Source organism: Lentinus tigrinus, assembly GCF_003813185.1.
Source record: "Lentinus tigrinus ALCF2SS1-7 unplaced genomic scaffold L226scaffold_4, whole genome shotgun sequence".
Classification (NCBI taxonomy): Eukaryota; Fungi; Basidiomycota; class Agaricomycetes; order Polyporales; family Polyporaceae; genus Lentinus; species Lentinus tigrinus.
In genome coordinates, this window is record NW_027137913.1 from 1,221,627 (window position 1) to 1,236,633 (window position 15,007).

The 15,007-nt window shown below is 55.4% G+C and overlaps 6 protein-coding genes across 6 annotated transcripts; all 6 read right to left on the reverse strand.

Annotated features, from left to right (window-relative positions):
• Nucleotides 1-1,469: 1,469 nt before the first annotated feature.
• On the reverse strand, nucleotides 1,470-3,106 carry L226DRAFT_531135 (NAD(P)-binding protein). Its single transcript, XM_067680019.1, has 4 exons — nucleotides 2,729-3,106; nucleotides 2,146-2,663; nucleotides 1,945-2,063; nucleotides 1,470-1,882 (listed from the first exon to the last, which is right to left on the reverse strand). The coding sequence occupies exons 1-4, from the start codon at nucleotides 2,927-2,929 to the stop codon at nucleotides 1,698-1,700; spliced, it is 1,023 nt and encodes a 340-aa protein (XP_067539888.1). The 5' UTR covers nucleotides 2,930-3,106; the 3' UTR covers nucleotides 1,470-1,697.
• A 593-nt stretch (nucleotides 3,107-3,699) lies between these two features.
• On the reverse strand, nucleotides 3,700-4,932 carry L226DRAFT_456374 (NAD(P)-binding protein; the record flags this gene model as incomplete). Its single annotated transcript, XM_067675293.1, has 4 exons — nucleotides 3,700-3,890; nucleotides 3,948-4,066; nucleotides 4,126-4,664; nucleotides 4,732-4,932. The coding sequence occupies 4 exons, from the start codon at nucleotides 4,930-4,932 to the stop codon at nucleotides 3,700-3,702; spliced, it is 1,050 nt and encodes a 349-aa protein (XP_067539889.1).
• A 1,442-nt stretch (nucleotides 4,933-6,374) lies between these two features.
• Nucleotides 6,375-8,242, reverse strand: L226DRAFT_246649 (uncharacterized protein). Its single transcript, XM_067673229.1, has 8 exons — nucleotides 8,013-8,242; nucleotides 7,805-7,947; nucleotides 7,618-7,756; nucleotides 7,365-7,562; nucleotides 6,949-7,302; nucleotides 6,877-6,891; nucleotides 6,502-6,824; nucleotides 6,375-6,451 (listed from the first exon to the last, which is right to left on the reverse strand). Exons 1-7 carry the CDS (start codon nucleotides 8,133-8,135, stop codon nucleotides 6,681-6,683), a joined length of 1,116 nt encoding a protein of 371 aa, XP_067539890.1. The 5' UTR covers nucleotides 8,136-8,242; the 3' UTR covers nucleotides 6,375-6,451; nucleotides 6,502-6,680.
• Nucleotides 8,243-8,342: 100 nt separating this feature from the next.
• Nucleotides 8,343-9,358, reverse strand: L226DRAFT_246718 (uncharacterized protein). The gene is made up of 4 exons (XM_067673230.1): nucleotides 9,157-9,358; nucleotides 8,747-9,060; nucleotides 8,448-8,692; nucleotides 8,343-8,388 (listed from the first exon to the last, which is right to left on the reverse strand). Exons 1-3 carry the CDS (start codon nucleotides 9,314-9,316, stop codon nucleotides 8,468-8,470), a joined length of 699 nt encoding a protein of 232 aa, XP_067539891.1. The 5' UTR covers nucleotides 9,317-9,358; the 3' UTR covers nucleotides 8,343-8,388; nucleotides 8,448-8,467.
• An 83-nt stretch (nucleotides 9,359-9,441) lies between these two features.
• Nucleotides 9,442-11,463, reverse strand: L226DRAFT_550787 (endo-polygalacturonase PG1). The gene is made up of 14 exons (XM_067682777.1): nucleotides 11,199-11,463; nucleotides 11,087-11,141; nucleotides 11,015-11,031; nucleotides 10,896-10,942; nucleotides 10,794-10,843; nucleotides 10,708-10,732; nucleotides 10,563-10,650; nucleotides 10,400-10,499; nucleotides 10,246-10,342; nucleotides 10,129-10,193; nucleotides 9,950-10,067; nucleotides 9,839-9,886; nucleotides 9,688-9,778; nucleotides 9,442-9,632 (listed from the first exon to the last, which is right to left on the reverse strand). The coding sequence occupies exons 1-14, from the start codon at nucleotides 11,413-11,415 to the stop codon at nucleotides 9,547-9,549; spliced, it is 1,104 nt and encodes a 367-aa protein (XP_067539892.1). The 5' UTR covers nucleotides 11,416-11,463; the 3' UTR covers nucleotides 9,442-9,546.
• A 1,126-nt stretch (nucleotides 11,464-12,589) lies between these two features.
• L226DRAFT_609807 (uncharacterized protein) lies at nucleotides 12,590-14,895 on the reverse strand (the record flags this gene model as incomplete). Its single annotated transcript, XM_067686089.1, has 2 exons — nucleotides 12,590-12,748; nucleotides 12,829-14,895. 2 exons carry the CDS (start codon nucleotides 14,893-14,895, stop codon nucleotides 12,590-12,592), a joined length of 2,226 nt encoding a protein of 741 aa, XP_067539893.1.
• Nucleotides 14,896-15,007: the final 112 nt, after the last annotated feature.

Consider the following 15,007-nt stretch of genomic DNA (forward strand, 5'->3'; position numbering starts at 1 on the left):
ATCAGCACCCGAACTCGCGTCGAGGACCATGGCCTCCTCCTCCCTCGACTTGACACGCAAATCCGGTCTTGAGCCAGCGACGCCCCTCGCTCGTAGCGCGTCGTGAACGTGTTTTCACGCATGTCTCACGAGCATCGCCATGACGTTGTCATTACAACATCCATATCGTCTTCCCCGCGAAGATAAGTAGGCGAACTTGATACATCCTGCAGCTGACAACCTGCCGTACTCTTGAGTCTTCCCGCACTGATTACCCCTGTCTGACTCTATAGGTTCCGCCAGGGACGAGAAGATATGTAAATATATACAAATTGTTCCCAACTGACCATCGCACCGCTCGTTGCAATCGCGCATCTGCGTACTGATACGGCGCAGCGTGCCTGTTCGAGCGAGGGTTTAAAACTTAACGTGAAAATCGAGCTCGAGGTAAGCTTCAGAACGTCCGCCGGCATCCCGCTGGAAGAACTGGTGATCACATCGATAGGCCCGTCGAGGGCCCGCCGTCGGTTCCGCGCAACCCACCGAGATGACCGAAGGGCGTTCTGCGAAGGTCGGACGCTGCCTGATCCCAAAGCCAATAACCTCCGGCCACGTGCGAGCCTCGAGGCTATCCAGCGCGATCCTCCAATCAGCTCTCTAGCACTGCTCAAAGTCCTTTCTTGGTGACCCACTCTCGCTCATCTCTCTGCCACACCGAGTGGTTATTGATGTGTAAGTGAGAGTAAAAGCGTTTTGCGGCGCCGAATCGTATTAACGACCCATACGCAGAAGCTTTGGGCCGGGCAAAGCATGGTGCACCGAGCGTAGCACGGGCTCGGGCTCACGTTGCGCCGACAGCTCTCGCGGTTCCGCGTGGTACCTTGGGGCGAACCAGGATACAAAACGGGGATATGTGATGGCCAACATGTTCATCTATCAGGTCGCGAAGCAAGGGTTCCAAGGGTACATCTCTTCTGCCACCGGCAAAGACGCCTGCAACTTTTTCAAAGACTCACTCACATGCGACTAGATCCTTGCGTTTACGCTCGAAATCCTCGGATAGACACCTCGGCGGTCTTGCCATCATGAACAAACAGAGTGGCGAAAGAGCGGACTTTTCCTTTTTTTTTCGCGGCTATCGAACGCCACTGTAAGTCAAGCCCGCCCTGCCGGTCTTCGTGTCTGGGCTGAGATACGCTGTCTACCGGTTCCTCCGCCGTGAATGGAGGCATCATAGCCTATGGTTTGTACGTTTCAAGCCAGACTTCAAGCTCAACAGTTACTAAGAAGTAGTGCCGCTCACACTCCAGGTTAGCTATGCTACAACCCGTATGACCCAATTGCATAGGCAGTCGCCCCAAAGGCTCCAACTTTCGCGAGGCCTAGAATCTGATGATGCTTATGAGTTCATCAATGCGGCATGGATTCACTGCGAGTGACACCTTCGACGGATAACATAAGCCAAACGCATCAGAGGAGAAATAATGCACCCATATGGACGGACTCGAAGCGATACTCAGCGTCATTGGCCAAGGAAAGTTACATATCGTGTCTCTCGCCATGGTCAGGGCCGCCCACGTCGCGGACACTGCCGGGGGTGCGGATCCTCTGACACAACACCAAACCGGGACAGTACCATCTAACTGACATGCTTAACCATCCACCATTACATGATACAACAACTTGAACAAGTATACACCGACTTCGACTTCAAGTTCTCACAGCCAACCGTGCGCCTCCCAATCCTTCACGGTGTCCCTCACGGTCTCTTCCATGCTATGGTACGTCATACCGAGGATGTTCTTCGCCTTCGTCACGTTTTGCCTGGCGGTGTGCTCCGCGTTGGGGTCGTATGGCCCTTCGAGCGGGCGGGCCTTGTCGGAAATGCGAGAGGCGGCCAAAACTTAGCGTACCAGAAAGGGTGAGCGACTTTCACACATCGTCGGATATGTCGACTGCACGTACTGAAATCCTGCCACCTGAAGTCACCCCCAGCGACGATGAACCGCTCGCCGCCTGCTGCAGGGGTCGTGATGGCTAGTACAAGAGCATGCGCGAGGTCGCGCACGTCGATCCACGAGTGGCTGTCCGGGGAGAGCATGCGAGCCATGTCAGTCTCGCATTCGAGTTGGCATACCCACTGGCATGTCAGGCCAGCGAACTCACTCCAGAGCCGCGTAGTAGTCGCCTTTGACTATGGCCTTGTACAAGTGCTGATCCGAGGCGTTCATGCTCTCGTAGCTCTCCCCAAGCTCCTGGATGGACGGCCCGAACACCCAAGGCGGGTTGACGACCGTAAGGTCCCACACGATCGACCCAGTGGCTTTGGCCTCCTCGTAGAACTTCCACGCGCTCCTCTCCGCAAGGATCTTGCTTGCGCGGTACTTCGACAGCTGCGAGGCCGCGCGGCCCTTCGCCTTCACCTCGGCATCGTCGACCGTGTTCCAGCAGCTCTCGTCGTACACGCGGGGGCCCGTCGCGGAGGGGTCCACGACCGTCGCACAGGAGGAGAGGTAGAGGAACCGCTTCACAGACGACCCCTTGGCAGCGGCGCGCAGACAGTTGAGTGTGCCTTCAACTGCGGGCTTGATGTGCTCGTCGGGATGGTCTGCGAGGAGGTTCGTGGGGGAGGCCGTGTGTGCCACTGCAACGACACCTGCGACAGCGTCATCCAACGATCCGTCCTACAGTGGACCGTATTTGTTGGTATGTGGAGCTCGGATGCCAATGATCATGCAGGGGGACGCACCTTCGTCAGATCGGCAACAATGGCGAACTCTAGCTTATCACCGAAAGAGCTGAAGAGACTCTTCAGGTGCGCAGTCTTGCTCTCGCTGCGTACTTGCGCACGGACGGAGAAACCCGCGTCCAGGAAGGCCTTCACGGTCCATACGCCAATGAATCCATTGGCGCCAGTAACGAGGACCTTTCCGGATGTTACAGCAGGCATAGCACGGGAGTAGTAAGTATGCCAATAGAACTGCAGGAATGGGCAAGAGTGCTCGTGCGTTCAAGTTGCGTTCAAGTTGGTCTGGAGAAAGGTCGCGTTAAGTAGACTGGTAGACGGCACCGAATCCGCGTCCGAGGACTTCGAAACTGTTGACCCACACCCGGCTGTGCGTGGAGGCCTCAGAAATCTGAGCTTCACCGTCGAGCCGCGGCTGTCGTGCGAGGAGATATCATTCCGATCGGGATATGAGATGCTCTGGAATTTGATGCGGTATGAGCATCCCCATTGGGACCACAGTATCGATCGGCCAGCAGGATAACAAGCCCTTGCTCCCAACGCATATATGGACGAGATGTGAGTTAGTTGTACTCGGGTACCGCGATGTAGAATCCGGATCACTTGAACAAGTGCCCGGGATGGGCGTCTACATGGCCAAATGCAGCGTTCCGGCTTCTTCCGAGGCAACCGCGGTCTCCCAACAGACTTTCAGAATCATTTGCCAGCATGGACATATCCAACGATCGATTAACACTATGTAACATAGAATGATTTGAATGGTGAGCTGGTTCTTCGCGAGTCTACCTTAGAGTACCAAAGATGCTGATCTACTTCGTTGAAGGAATGGTTGCACGGCGCCGTGACCGTGATCCCCGGCGAAACTTGAACAGGAATTGCATGTTTCACCCAAGCTTCCGAACCAGCAGGGTGCACTCTCCATGGAGCTACAACCAATTACTAGTGTGTTTCACACTTATTTAGTGTGCTATGATCTACAGTACCCAACCTCGACTCTGGAAATCCCGGATGGTATCTTCTGCTGTCTCCTCAAGGCTACGATAATCTAGGCGGAGTACCTTCTTGCTCTTCTCCGCGTTGTACACCGTGGGGTATACTGCCTCCTCAAGCTTGTAGGAAGGCTCTCCGGCAGGAATTCTGTCCGTGACGCGGCGAGCGGCATCGACTACCGTTCGAGTGAGGTGAGCGTGGGATGGTCATGGTCTACATGATCTAGACTTACCGAACTGCTGCACGACGCAGGAACCGGCGCAGATCATGAAGCGGTTTTCGCCAGCCTCTGGCACCGTCAACCCGAGGACGTGCGCGCGAGCCAGGTCGCGTACATCCACATATGCGTACCTATGCAATACTAGTCAGGCCGGGATATAATTGTCGCCTGTGGACATCATGAAACGCACCCGTTCTTCGTCAAAGCATCGCCCTCCAGATCGCCCTTCACTATGTGGTTGTACCACATCCTCGGTGTACTTCCGAGACTGTCCGGCGTTGCCACTTGATGCATCATAGGTCCATAGACGAAGGGCGGGTTGAGGGTGACGAGGTCCCATTCAAGGCCACCTTTCACCTTCTCGTCCTCGACGAACCTCCAGGCGGCGCGCTCGGCGAAGGTCTTGCTCGTCCGGTAGATGTCCAACCCCGACGCCTTTCCCCCCTTCTCCTTGACCTCCTTGGGAGAGTGCTCGTTCCAGTCCCTCTCGTCCAATACCCGGGGACCGGTTTGCCCTGGCGCAGGCGGATTGTAGATGGCGGCGGCCGACGACAGGATCAAAACACGGCGGACAGTGGCTCGGTGCTTGAACGCGCTCTTCAAGATACCCAGGGTACCATTCACCGCCGGGTCGATCGTCGCGCTGGGATCCTCCGAGTCCAGTATGACCGGGGAGGCTAAGTGCAAGATCGCATCGACGCCTTCTACGGCTTCATCGAACGCGCCTTCCTGTGAACGCAAACGAAGAGCATAAGCATCTTTGTGATCTTCCGAACGCTGACAAGTTGCTGCGTACCGTGGTCATGTTGTTGACGACCACAACTTCAAAGTTGCTGGAATGAGCGGCGAAAAGGTTACGAAGGTACATTGATTTGCCTTCCGTTCGAACTGTGCTACGAACAGAGAAACCATGTTCCAGGAGGTCCTTCAACACCCATACAGCTACGAAGCCGTTGGCTCCAGTGACAAGGACTTTGCCTGAGGAAATTGCGGGCATGATGGGTTGTAGGGAGCGACGTTGCCAGCTACTAGGGGGATGTGCCCCTTTATAGGCAGCATGTTTCGGTAGCAGTTTGTCCGTGTCTGTATCTCACGCAGACTCTGCCATGACTTGACTATAGCTAAAGGAGATGAGTATCTGCGTCTACGGAGTCAGATGTAGGGTACATAGTAATCCTTCTTCGGGCTAAGTAAGCGATTATCCCCGGGTTCCTAAGTTACCTCCGCTTACTATGTAGCCGTCGCCCCCAGTCGCCGAATGTTGAAGCTCTGGCTTATCATGTATTATGCATCACCCGTGGCCATCGGCCATCTCTCCTCCTCCTAATGCCATGCCGCGGACGTCGCGCTATCCAAGAAGTGTCTCCATCAAAGCTAATAGTCATTATAGGGTATGGCCTGAGCCGTCTGACATCGTGAGGGAGTCCTGGACTCAGTCGTCCACCTCGACGATTCTGTGAGCATTGCTCCGGCAGTCTTCTAACTCGCGCATGAACGCGACTTCCTCCTTCAGCAGCTGCGCATACTCTACTCGCGCTCTGCGTCTAGCTATTAGCCATCCTTTTCGCACTGATAGTCATTATACGACGCACCGAACACCAATCTCGAACGTCGTCTCCCCAACCGTTTGCGTCCATTGATGCTCGTGGTACGCATCCACGTCTTGTAAGTACTGACGATACACCAGCGTCCCGCCGTGCATGGGCGCCCACCCTTGGGGTGGCTCGCCGGTGCTGCCTTGAGATACCGGGGGAATATCATCTTTGTCGGTCGACCAATACGCCCATGGGGTCCCGTCCAGTCGTGCTCCACGAGAAACGTCGGAGCGGACGAAAAGATACCACGTCTTCTCTCCATCTGAGCCTATTTGTGAACAGCGCGTATCGATGTAGATGATCGGCGTGACCACTGGAACGATATGACACGTCAGTTTAGCTGTAAGCTATCTAAAGAACCTGCTTTAAGACTGACCGAGACATAGCTTAGTCGGGTCGTGTATTTCGTGGCGTGCGCTGAGAGCGAATATGTTCTCCAGAAGGTACTGTTGTATTGGCAGACGAACGTATCCAAGATCGTACTCGCGTCGTGGGGAGCCCTCTCCGAAGCTGTAGTACGCGTGCCAACCAGGCTGCCACGGGAAGTTGTCGTCCTGCAACGACGGTATCGTGTACCTGCATTCCACATGAAGTAAGGCGTATAAAAAGATCCGGCTACGAAAGAAACGCACCTATTCCATCCATTGATCTCGCATTTCTCATAATCGCAATCATTGGATATAAAGGTGAGGGTGCCGCGCTTGAGAAGAGGGAAGACGGTGTCGAGCTCTGAATTAGGCTCAGGATGGTGGACGAGCTGTGAGGCTGCGCGTGGGGAGTGCACATGCTTGACGCCTGTGAAAACATCGCCAGGGAAGGGCACCGTGTCTAGTGACCATTGGGTATCTGTGCAGCAATATGCTCGAACAAGGAGCCATTGGCCATATAGCTGTTCTAGATAACCAAGGCGCGCGTCGACGTCTACCGAGCGCTGTCAGCGCGTGATCCGGGAGGAACATGAGGCGACGTACCGCTCGACTCTTCACTGGCCCATGGCGATGGCTGATAATTAGGCAAGACAAGCTGTTTGAGCTCATCCTCGTAAACGTAGCTGTGTACCTTATGGTATCGCGCCCACGGGTTCAAAATGAATCCGCACGGGAGGTTATGCCAGAAGTTGTGGATATCGTAGACGAGGTTGCCGTGGCAGTCAGATATGAGCGGGTATTGGGTCAGGCTGGCGTATGTCTGGAATATTGAGGTTAGGAGTGGCGCAGCACGGATACTGCAAATAACGGACACGATCACGCTGCCAACAGTAACCTAAGTCTGAAACGAGGTAGGAGAACGCTGACTGAATGCATTGTCAGTGCTTAAATCTGAAGATCATGAAAACTATTCCTGACATATGACTGAACAAGCTGCCAATAGAAGTGTGATCAGTTCCTGAGCAAGCTGGGGAATGGACGTGCAATTACCGCTTGAAGGTAATACCTAATACGCGTCGACCCTTGCACAGACATCAAGACTTCCTCCCATGGACGAGTCTCCTGGGCATCAGTCACTATGAACGATGCGACAGGATCTGACCGAGAATACCCCAACAGGGGCCGGACGTTGGGATGCCAGTTCTTCTTCAGCCGTGCGACGTCCTTCTGGAATCGGCTGGGATCACCATACCGCACGACCTGCACCTTCCGGTTGTCCTGTCGGAGGCGCGCGCGATATACCTGCATTGAGCTGTCTTCGCATGTGTTCGTGAGGTAGGAATATGGCTTCTGAGACTCCTTGTCAAGTTCTAGGACCAGGTCGTCGCGGCCATATAGGCGGAACTATCGAACGGCGCCAAGGCAGCCGGTCAACGAGGGCCCTTAACAACAACTAGGGCACATACCACTCCGTCATACGAAGACTGATTCATAGCCAGTCGGGACAACTCGGCGAGGACGTTGTCGTTTCCACGCATGATGGCCATGTCTCTATACATGGCATCGTCGGCGCGTCGTGCGAGCGCTAGTTGGTTGGCGGACAAGGAGTCCATGTCGCGACGTACGAGACTTAGCTTATTGTCCACTGAGACCAGAGAGCGCATCTGCACGGACCGTCAGCAGAATCCCGGACATGATAATGACTGTTGGCGTGCTGACACTAAACGCGCCGACAGCATCCTCAAGTTCCCTGGCAAGTCGGTCAACCTCAGCTTGAACTTCTGTTTGTCGGAGGATGCGCTTGAGCAATGATTTGCGGGCCGCCTTCCTGAGTGTGGCTTGAATGTTATCGAGCACACTATCCTCCATATAAGCATCATGCTGCAGTCCGAGGTAATTGGCCTACCATTGAAGCGCAGCTAAGCGTTCCACCAGGGTCCTGTCGAGCTCATGTTTCTCAATGTCACGCAGCTCTTCGCAAACAGATAGCGACAGCCTTGCAGCGCGTTCAGCGAGCTCCAAACAAGCGTCTTTGTTCTGCTTGACCAACTGGCACGCAACAGTGATGTGGTTTATTGTGGTTGCATTGTTCACTAGAAGCTAAGGACACTCACCTCTGCGTTTTCCGCGATGGCCAAGGCTGTGCTGATGATAAGCCTCACTCCCGGGACTGGCGAAACGTCCGCGATGCTCTCGGTGATCTTGAGTGTCTTGATGAGTACAGCGAGGGCTGTCATTGCAGGGGGTTAGTCCTGTGAACATGCAGTGAGCTGGCGAGGTGTGCCAGGGTCCAGACGAGGATGAAGAATCATGCTGGACACCTCTGGCAGGTGCCAGAACCTTGATCGAACACGGACGTCGGTATATCTGCCATCTTTGGGTCCAACTACCCGTATATCTGGATGACTCAACGAGCACGTGTTGACGAAGACACTGACAGGAATGGGCGTTTTCGACTTCTTGACTTCATGTTTCAGTACTTCAATCTTCGTATAATCGTGTCGCGTTACTCGATGCCAGAACCTAGGATGGGCGAATATAATACATATCAATCCAGCGGACTCAAGCACTAGGACGAGGCAGAAGCGGATGCGCTCTCGCGCTCCGCCTGCTCTCGAGCCTGCTGCTCCTTGTACTCCTTCACTCGCTTGCTAATCTCCCTCCGTCTCTCCTCGCCATACTCGCGCGCTTCCTTCCTCGCCGTTGCAAGGTTCTTCGACGCGGTCAAATGCGCCTGGTACGACGCCGTATATGATGGCCAAACTAGTGCCGGCCCAAGTCCAGCTCCCAGAGCCTGCGGACCCCGTCAAGCGGCCACGGAGACAGACAAAGAAGAGATGCGACGTACCATGAGTCCCACGAAGAGAATGATCCTATCCTTCCACCTATCATCCGCACTCGCCGTCCATTGCGTGCCCGAAGGATGCTCGTATGCGAACTCGGATCGCATCCGCGAAGCCTCATAGGCAGCCCGCGCCCGTCTCCTCCGCTCAATCTCTTGTCGGTAAATGTCACCAGGACCGTACATAGAAGCTGCGCTCTTCTTTCCTCGAAGAACGTCATATGCGGCCGTGATGGCTTGGAAGCGGTGCCGCCGGATGGCTGGAGAGAGGTCCCGGCCGTGAGGGGAGTCCGGGTGGTGCACGCGGACGAGCTCGTAGTCTTCAGATAAGTATTAGCTCATGCTCAACATGATGATAGTGGTTGGCGTAGTGCTCGGTCAAGTGAGCGCGTTAGCCCAGTACATGAGATACCTACACCGCGACTTGATATCCTTTTGGCTTGCTCCTATCGGGAGGTGGAAAATCTGGTGCGCGGTCGGATGCGCATTGCTTGGGAACGGATACGGGGTTACGCTCGTTGACGCATATCTTGCCTGGCAAGCGTGAGGACGTAGACAACAGGGTAGCTTATGCATGAGTTGAGCAGGGGCGAGGTAGTGGGCAGAGGCAAAGCAAGTGTGGCTGCTTTCCGATTTCTAGCGAAGTCATAGACCCTTGGCTATGATGTCAAGCGCCCGAGGCGCTTCCGCCGACTCCGAGGCTCCGACGAGGCTCTCATCAAGCTCTTTTCATGTACAACTGATGAAGGACTTGCAAAGACAAAGTTATAAAACTATACAGAGCTGCACGAAGTACAACGGAACCTTCATTGCGAGAAGTTCTTGATACCCGAGTAATTCATCGTGCCCGCAGACCCTCCGGAAACCTTTAAAGCAGACCAGTCCCAGGTGCCTGTCACACAAGTTAGATCCATGCAGAGAAGAAGGACAGTATGTCTCAAACGCACCGCTGCAAGCACCTGAGCCGCAGTTGACTGCAACGCGCTTCGCACCGCTGTTCACCGAAATGGAGTTCGTGCTGCCGACGAAGTTGACTCCCTGCGACCGCGTAGTTATGTCAGCTCTCTAGTCGTGCATGGAGCAAGCGATGGAACGTACCGAGAGCTTGACGCCTGTTCCAGGGGTTCCGAGGGTGTCCGGGTAGCTCTGTAGGTGCGTGTGTCAGTCCGGACCACGTCGCCGAGGGGACACAGAAACTGCAGGACGCGCCTGGTCAATGATAACGCCGTACTTGCGGATGCCTGTAGCAGTGTTTCCGGAGTAGGTGATGTTGGAGACCGTAGAGCCGCTTGCATCAGCCTTCGTCTTGATGCGGAGGGCTTGGTCACTGCCGATGTTTTGAAATCAATTACCACGAGGAAAACTCTGGGACGGCGGAGAGCTCGTACTTGTCTTGAATCACATTGTTGGAGATGGTGATACCAGAGACCGTGACGTCGGAGCTGATGGAGCCCTACAGACAGGTCTTGATCAGCCTGTAAGTTCAAGAATATGAAGGGACGTACGACGGAGATGCCGTGTCCACCAATGCAGGTGTTACGTTGGAAGACGATGTTGCTACCCTTGTTGATGGCGAGACAGTCATCCTGGTTGTGGATCGTGCTGCAGGAGAGACAGAGGGTGAGTCGCGAATGTCATACTCCCAACAACCGGACGTACCTGTCCTGAATGATGAGGTTCGTTGTGCTGCAGTCGAAGCCGTCGGTGTTATGACCCGCGGCCTTTCCGCCACTTGCCGAGTTCGGGTTGTCTCCCGCCGCTAGAAATCCAGGCATGGTTCAGTCTCGGTAAAGACAAAGAATGCGTATAACGAAAGGCGCACAATTGTCGATGGTCAGCTGAGACATCGTCAGTTGCGCAGGGTTCGAGACGCTGTACACGCGCGCCGGGGAGTTGAGGACCTTGACATTCTGTGAAATGCCGCGTTGAGCAACATGCATTGGTCACAGAGACTAAATTACGCTTACAGAGTAAGTGCCAGAGATCTTGATCCTGCAGGAAGCGCGAGAAATGTGAGCGATCCTGTAGAGGGTTTTCAAAAGACTAGACGCACTTCATCATGGGAGCAGGCTTGGTGACACCGCCGTTGCCACCCTGGCCGTCCTGCAGGTTTAGTCAGCATCGTCGAGCGGTAGCTGAAAACTGAGCACAGTACCCAGTACGAAGCACCGTTGCCGTCGAAGGTGTGACCATTTCCGTTGACTGCAATAAATTGGGCAGAGTGTGAGGCTCAGACGTTCAGGAGATCCGCTCTGAATCCTGATCTGTACGTACAAGTGATGGATTTTCCACTGCACAGGGTTCGTTCAGCGGAGCACCAACCCGACCAAGAGCTCGCGCACGTACCTGACTTGGAACAGAGGCCCATCCCAGTTCTTGACCGCGAACTTCACGTCGCCCTCTGCGAACACATTAGCCGCCACGATTCTACCCCAGGCCAGGCAGAAAGACGACATACGCATGTTGACGGTGGTACCGTCCGCGAGACTGAGATCGAACGTCTTGCCTGCGGGAACGGTGAACGCGTTGATGTTCACCGTCGTGCACTTCACGGCCGCCGCAACGTCATCGAGGGAGGAGATCGTGCCCGTACAGTCGCTCGCGGCGGGGGCGGCGACGATGAATGGCAGGAACGCGAGGAGACCGGCGAGGCGGAGGAACTTGAAGGTCGACATCGTTGCTGGTGCTTGCTAGAGACCTGGGGGATGAGCTGGAGCCTAGGGAGCCTGGGGCGAGTCCGTGCAACTTCCAATATATATAGGGACACACGATACGACAGTGGGTGAACACCGTACCGGACAACGGAAAAACATAGCATCGTTGAGAAGAGGTTGCTACTTCCTCAGTGCATGCGCTCCATCATGAGGTACCGGCCGACTGGTACGCATGGGTCATTCGCGACCCGCCCATGGCAGTCTATGGAAAGCATCCACGGACTGGGGACGGGTTGCCGGCGGCGACGGTGCTGTCTCGGATCGCGACAGCAAGTGACGAGGTCATTGATCGACTGTCTAGCCTCAGTGCTGTCGCGGGACCCAATGCCCGGTCGGTATTCCTGCGATATGTAAGTATGTGCTTGAGAACGCATGCAACGAGCCCGGACCGGGAACATAGTAGAAGACGTACCATGACCGCAGAGATCACTAGAGTGGTGATGGTCGTGTGAGCTTCTGGGCTTGCCTTGGGAGCAAGTGTTGTGCATAACTCCGGAGCTGGAAGCCCCGGAGGACGTTAGACCGCAACCGGTTGCACTGGAGCCCAGAGACAACCGTCAGATGTTCTAGTCAACGAATACAAGGCGAATACCCGCCATGCGGGCGACGTTACGCGTGCCGTCGGTAGCCATCGGTGGGGGGATCCTGATCAAAATGTCAGCGGCAGGGACCCGACTAACAAGCTATACGTATGAGAAATCTGGGCGATTTGTACTGCGTACGCGGCCGGCTCACATAACATAATCATGTTATTCGCTACCGTTGGAACGAGACTCAGACAGCCACGTCTGCACTGCAATGGTTACGAACTGCCGTTCGCGCCTCACGCATGTTCTTGCCAAGAAGAACTGTCCGTGTGCTTCGAAGAAGGAGACAAAGCTTGTTGTAAAGGGAGAACCCGAGTGCATATGGCAAAGTACCGTCAATCCCGGATGAAAGGCGGGGATGACCGTCCTTGGCGACGGGCCGGACGGGCCGCAATGTTCACCCTAGCATGGTCATGGTTGTGTAAGTCGTTCGGATCGCAGTGGCAGGTGTATGAGTACAATTCATTAGCAGCGGAAGATTCAGATACAAACAGCAAGAAATGAGGATGAGGATACAGCATGAACAACAGCTTCCTCCGCGACAATGCCTAAGTATTTCCGCTCCACGCAACGATCACAATCTCGAACTTCTTCATCTTGCCGCCCTCCTCAGCAGCAGCAGCGCCACTCTTCCACTCGTCGCGGAAGACGACGCCGCAACTGGGCAGACCAAGGATGTTCCACGTCTCCGCCGAGAGGCGCTTGCGCTACTGCGAGTAAGGCGCTCGTCATCTCGCCGTTCCAGCACTCGAAGAACGGTCTGACTCGGACGGGGAGAGCTACGTACCTCTGCGACACCTCGGCGGACGGCGTGGTAGCGCCGCGCAAGGGTGGGCGTGTCGAATGAAACGGTCCTCTCGTCGTTATTGTGCTCGTCCCATTCGTCGTGGGGCCGTCCATCAGAAGAGAGGGTGTCGGAGGATGTGGCTGCATGTGTGAAGCGGGCCGCAGGTGGTTGGCGAAACTGAGGCATAGGCTCCCGAAAAGGCGTCGGGCAGCGAAATGACGAGAGAGGCACTGGCAGAGGAGGTGCGCGGCGGATAGCCATAGGCCGGAAAGAGGGAGGCGAAAGGACAGGAACGCTCAGTCCATCGTCGCATTTGGGTCTTGACGGGCTCCCAGGATGACGATACGCAAAGGGGCTCTGTGCGTCGGAGGACGGTCCAGAAGGCGACAATGGTTCGGCTCTAGCTCTGTGTGGTATGTTCTTCGGTGGCGGCGGCATGTACTTCGCGCCCCGTGTCATTGCGGACGAAGCTTGTGCCATCCTTCCGCGCCCGGCCAGGACGGAACCGAGAGCGATGGGCATCTTGAAGGGCTTAGTGACCGCGTCGCGAGGGCGACCATCCTTTTCGGACTTGTTGCGACTCTTCTTCGCAGGAATAGTCGACCAGTTGTCTTCCGGGGAGCTGAACGCCTCGTACGCGTCCCGCTTAGGCTGCTTGGTCGTTCCGCGGCGCTTAGGAGAAGGCGAAGGTGACAAGGAGGGAGACTTTGGTTGTCGTCGAGAGGACACTCTATGACTTGGGGAAGCTCGAGATTCATTGCACACCGCAAGGTGGTGAGGACCGGGAGCAGGGGTGTCATGCACGTCGTGCCTCTCCATCCGTCGAATCCGCGGAGATGGTGGGTGAAATGCGAACCGAGTGAGTGTGGGACTTGGTTTTGGGGAGAAGTCGTGTTCCTGATCGAAGCGAGCCCGCGACGAACTTGGAATGGGACTGGACGCAGAATGACTTCCATAATGAATGTGGTATGCTGACCGCTCGGGTATCGGGGTATATGCGCGTCGCGGGACAGGTGATGAATGAGAGTGAGCAGATGGGCGAGATGGAGAGCCATAGTATGCACGATATTGCGATGGAGGTGGAGGAAGGTCCGGGGAAGACCTTTCGCGCTTGAATAGGGGAGACCGGGTCATGGGCGTCTGTCCACGTAGACTTGAGCTTGATGGGGCAGGTCCGGACTTGATAACATTGACAAACGGAGTAGCAGGAGGCAGTAGAGTACCATGTAACACGGGAGCCGATGGAGAGGCAGTGGGCTTGCTAGAGGTGGACGGTTTAAAGAGCATAGTCCGCAGGTCTCGTCCATGGGGTACACTAGAGTGATGTTGAGTGGGGCGGCTCTCAACATGAGGGAAGACAGCGTGGCTTGATGTATGCGGCAAATTGTGGGCAAGAGGCTGCGAGGTGAGACCAGCAGTGATCGGCAGTGGCGGATTAGTGCCATCAGAGTGAGCGAAGATCCGGGGCGAGCGAGGGGAACTGGGGGCTGGAATGATATCGGTGGGAGCGACCTCTTCAAGCTTTGGGAGACAAGGAGTCTCAATGAAGAGAGAGTCGACGAGAGTGTCGTCAGAGGGTATATGCGCGTCCTCCACAGGAAGCGGGTCAGAAACCCGTGGTGATGAGACCTGGGGATATGGACCAGTAGGATGGGGTGAGGTTTGAGTCTTCGCAGACGGTATTTCCGTAGGCAAATGTGCGGTTTTCTTGGCCTGTTGACGCAGCAAGTCCATGACTGTTTGCTGAGGAGCTTTTGACGGTCTAGAGGTGTCAACCTTCCGCTTGACTGGAGGGTCGGGTTTCGGGGCGCGCGTAGCAGCATTAGCCTTAGCTATAGACCAAGGGTTGGGCTTGTAGGTAGCATCATCTGTACGAGAGCCGATGTCCAGTTCCTGCAACAGACGAGCCTCCTCCGATGCAGGGTCCGACTTGCCCGCAACTTTAGGTTCTTCCTGGGGGGCGTCGTAGTGTCCGTCTTCCGAGTCGCTGCTAGAACAATAGTCGAGTGCATTGTGCGAACGAAGAGAGAACGACCAAAGCGAGTCTGAAGCGGGCCTTTCTGGCATCGAGGATGTGGTAGCGGAGGAAAAATACCTCGGCAAAACCGACGCGCGGGCGTGTCCAAGTCACGTGGGACAAGGAGAACGGTCCCGTGACAGTAAGTTGAACTCACGGTCG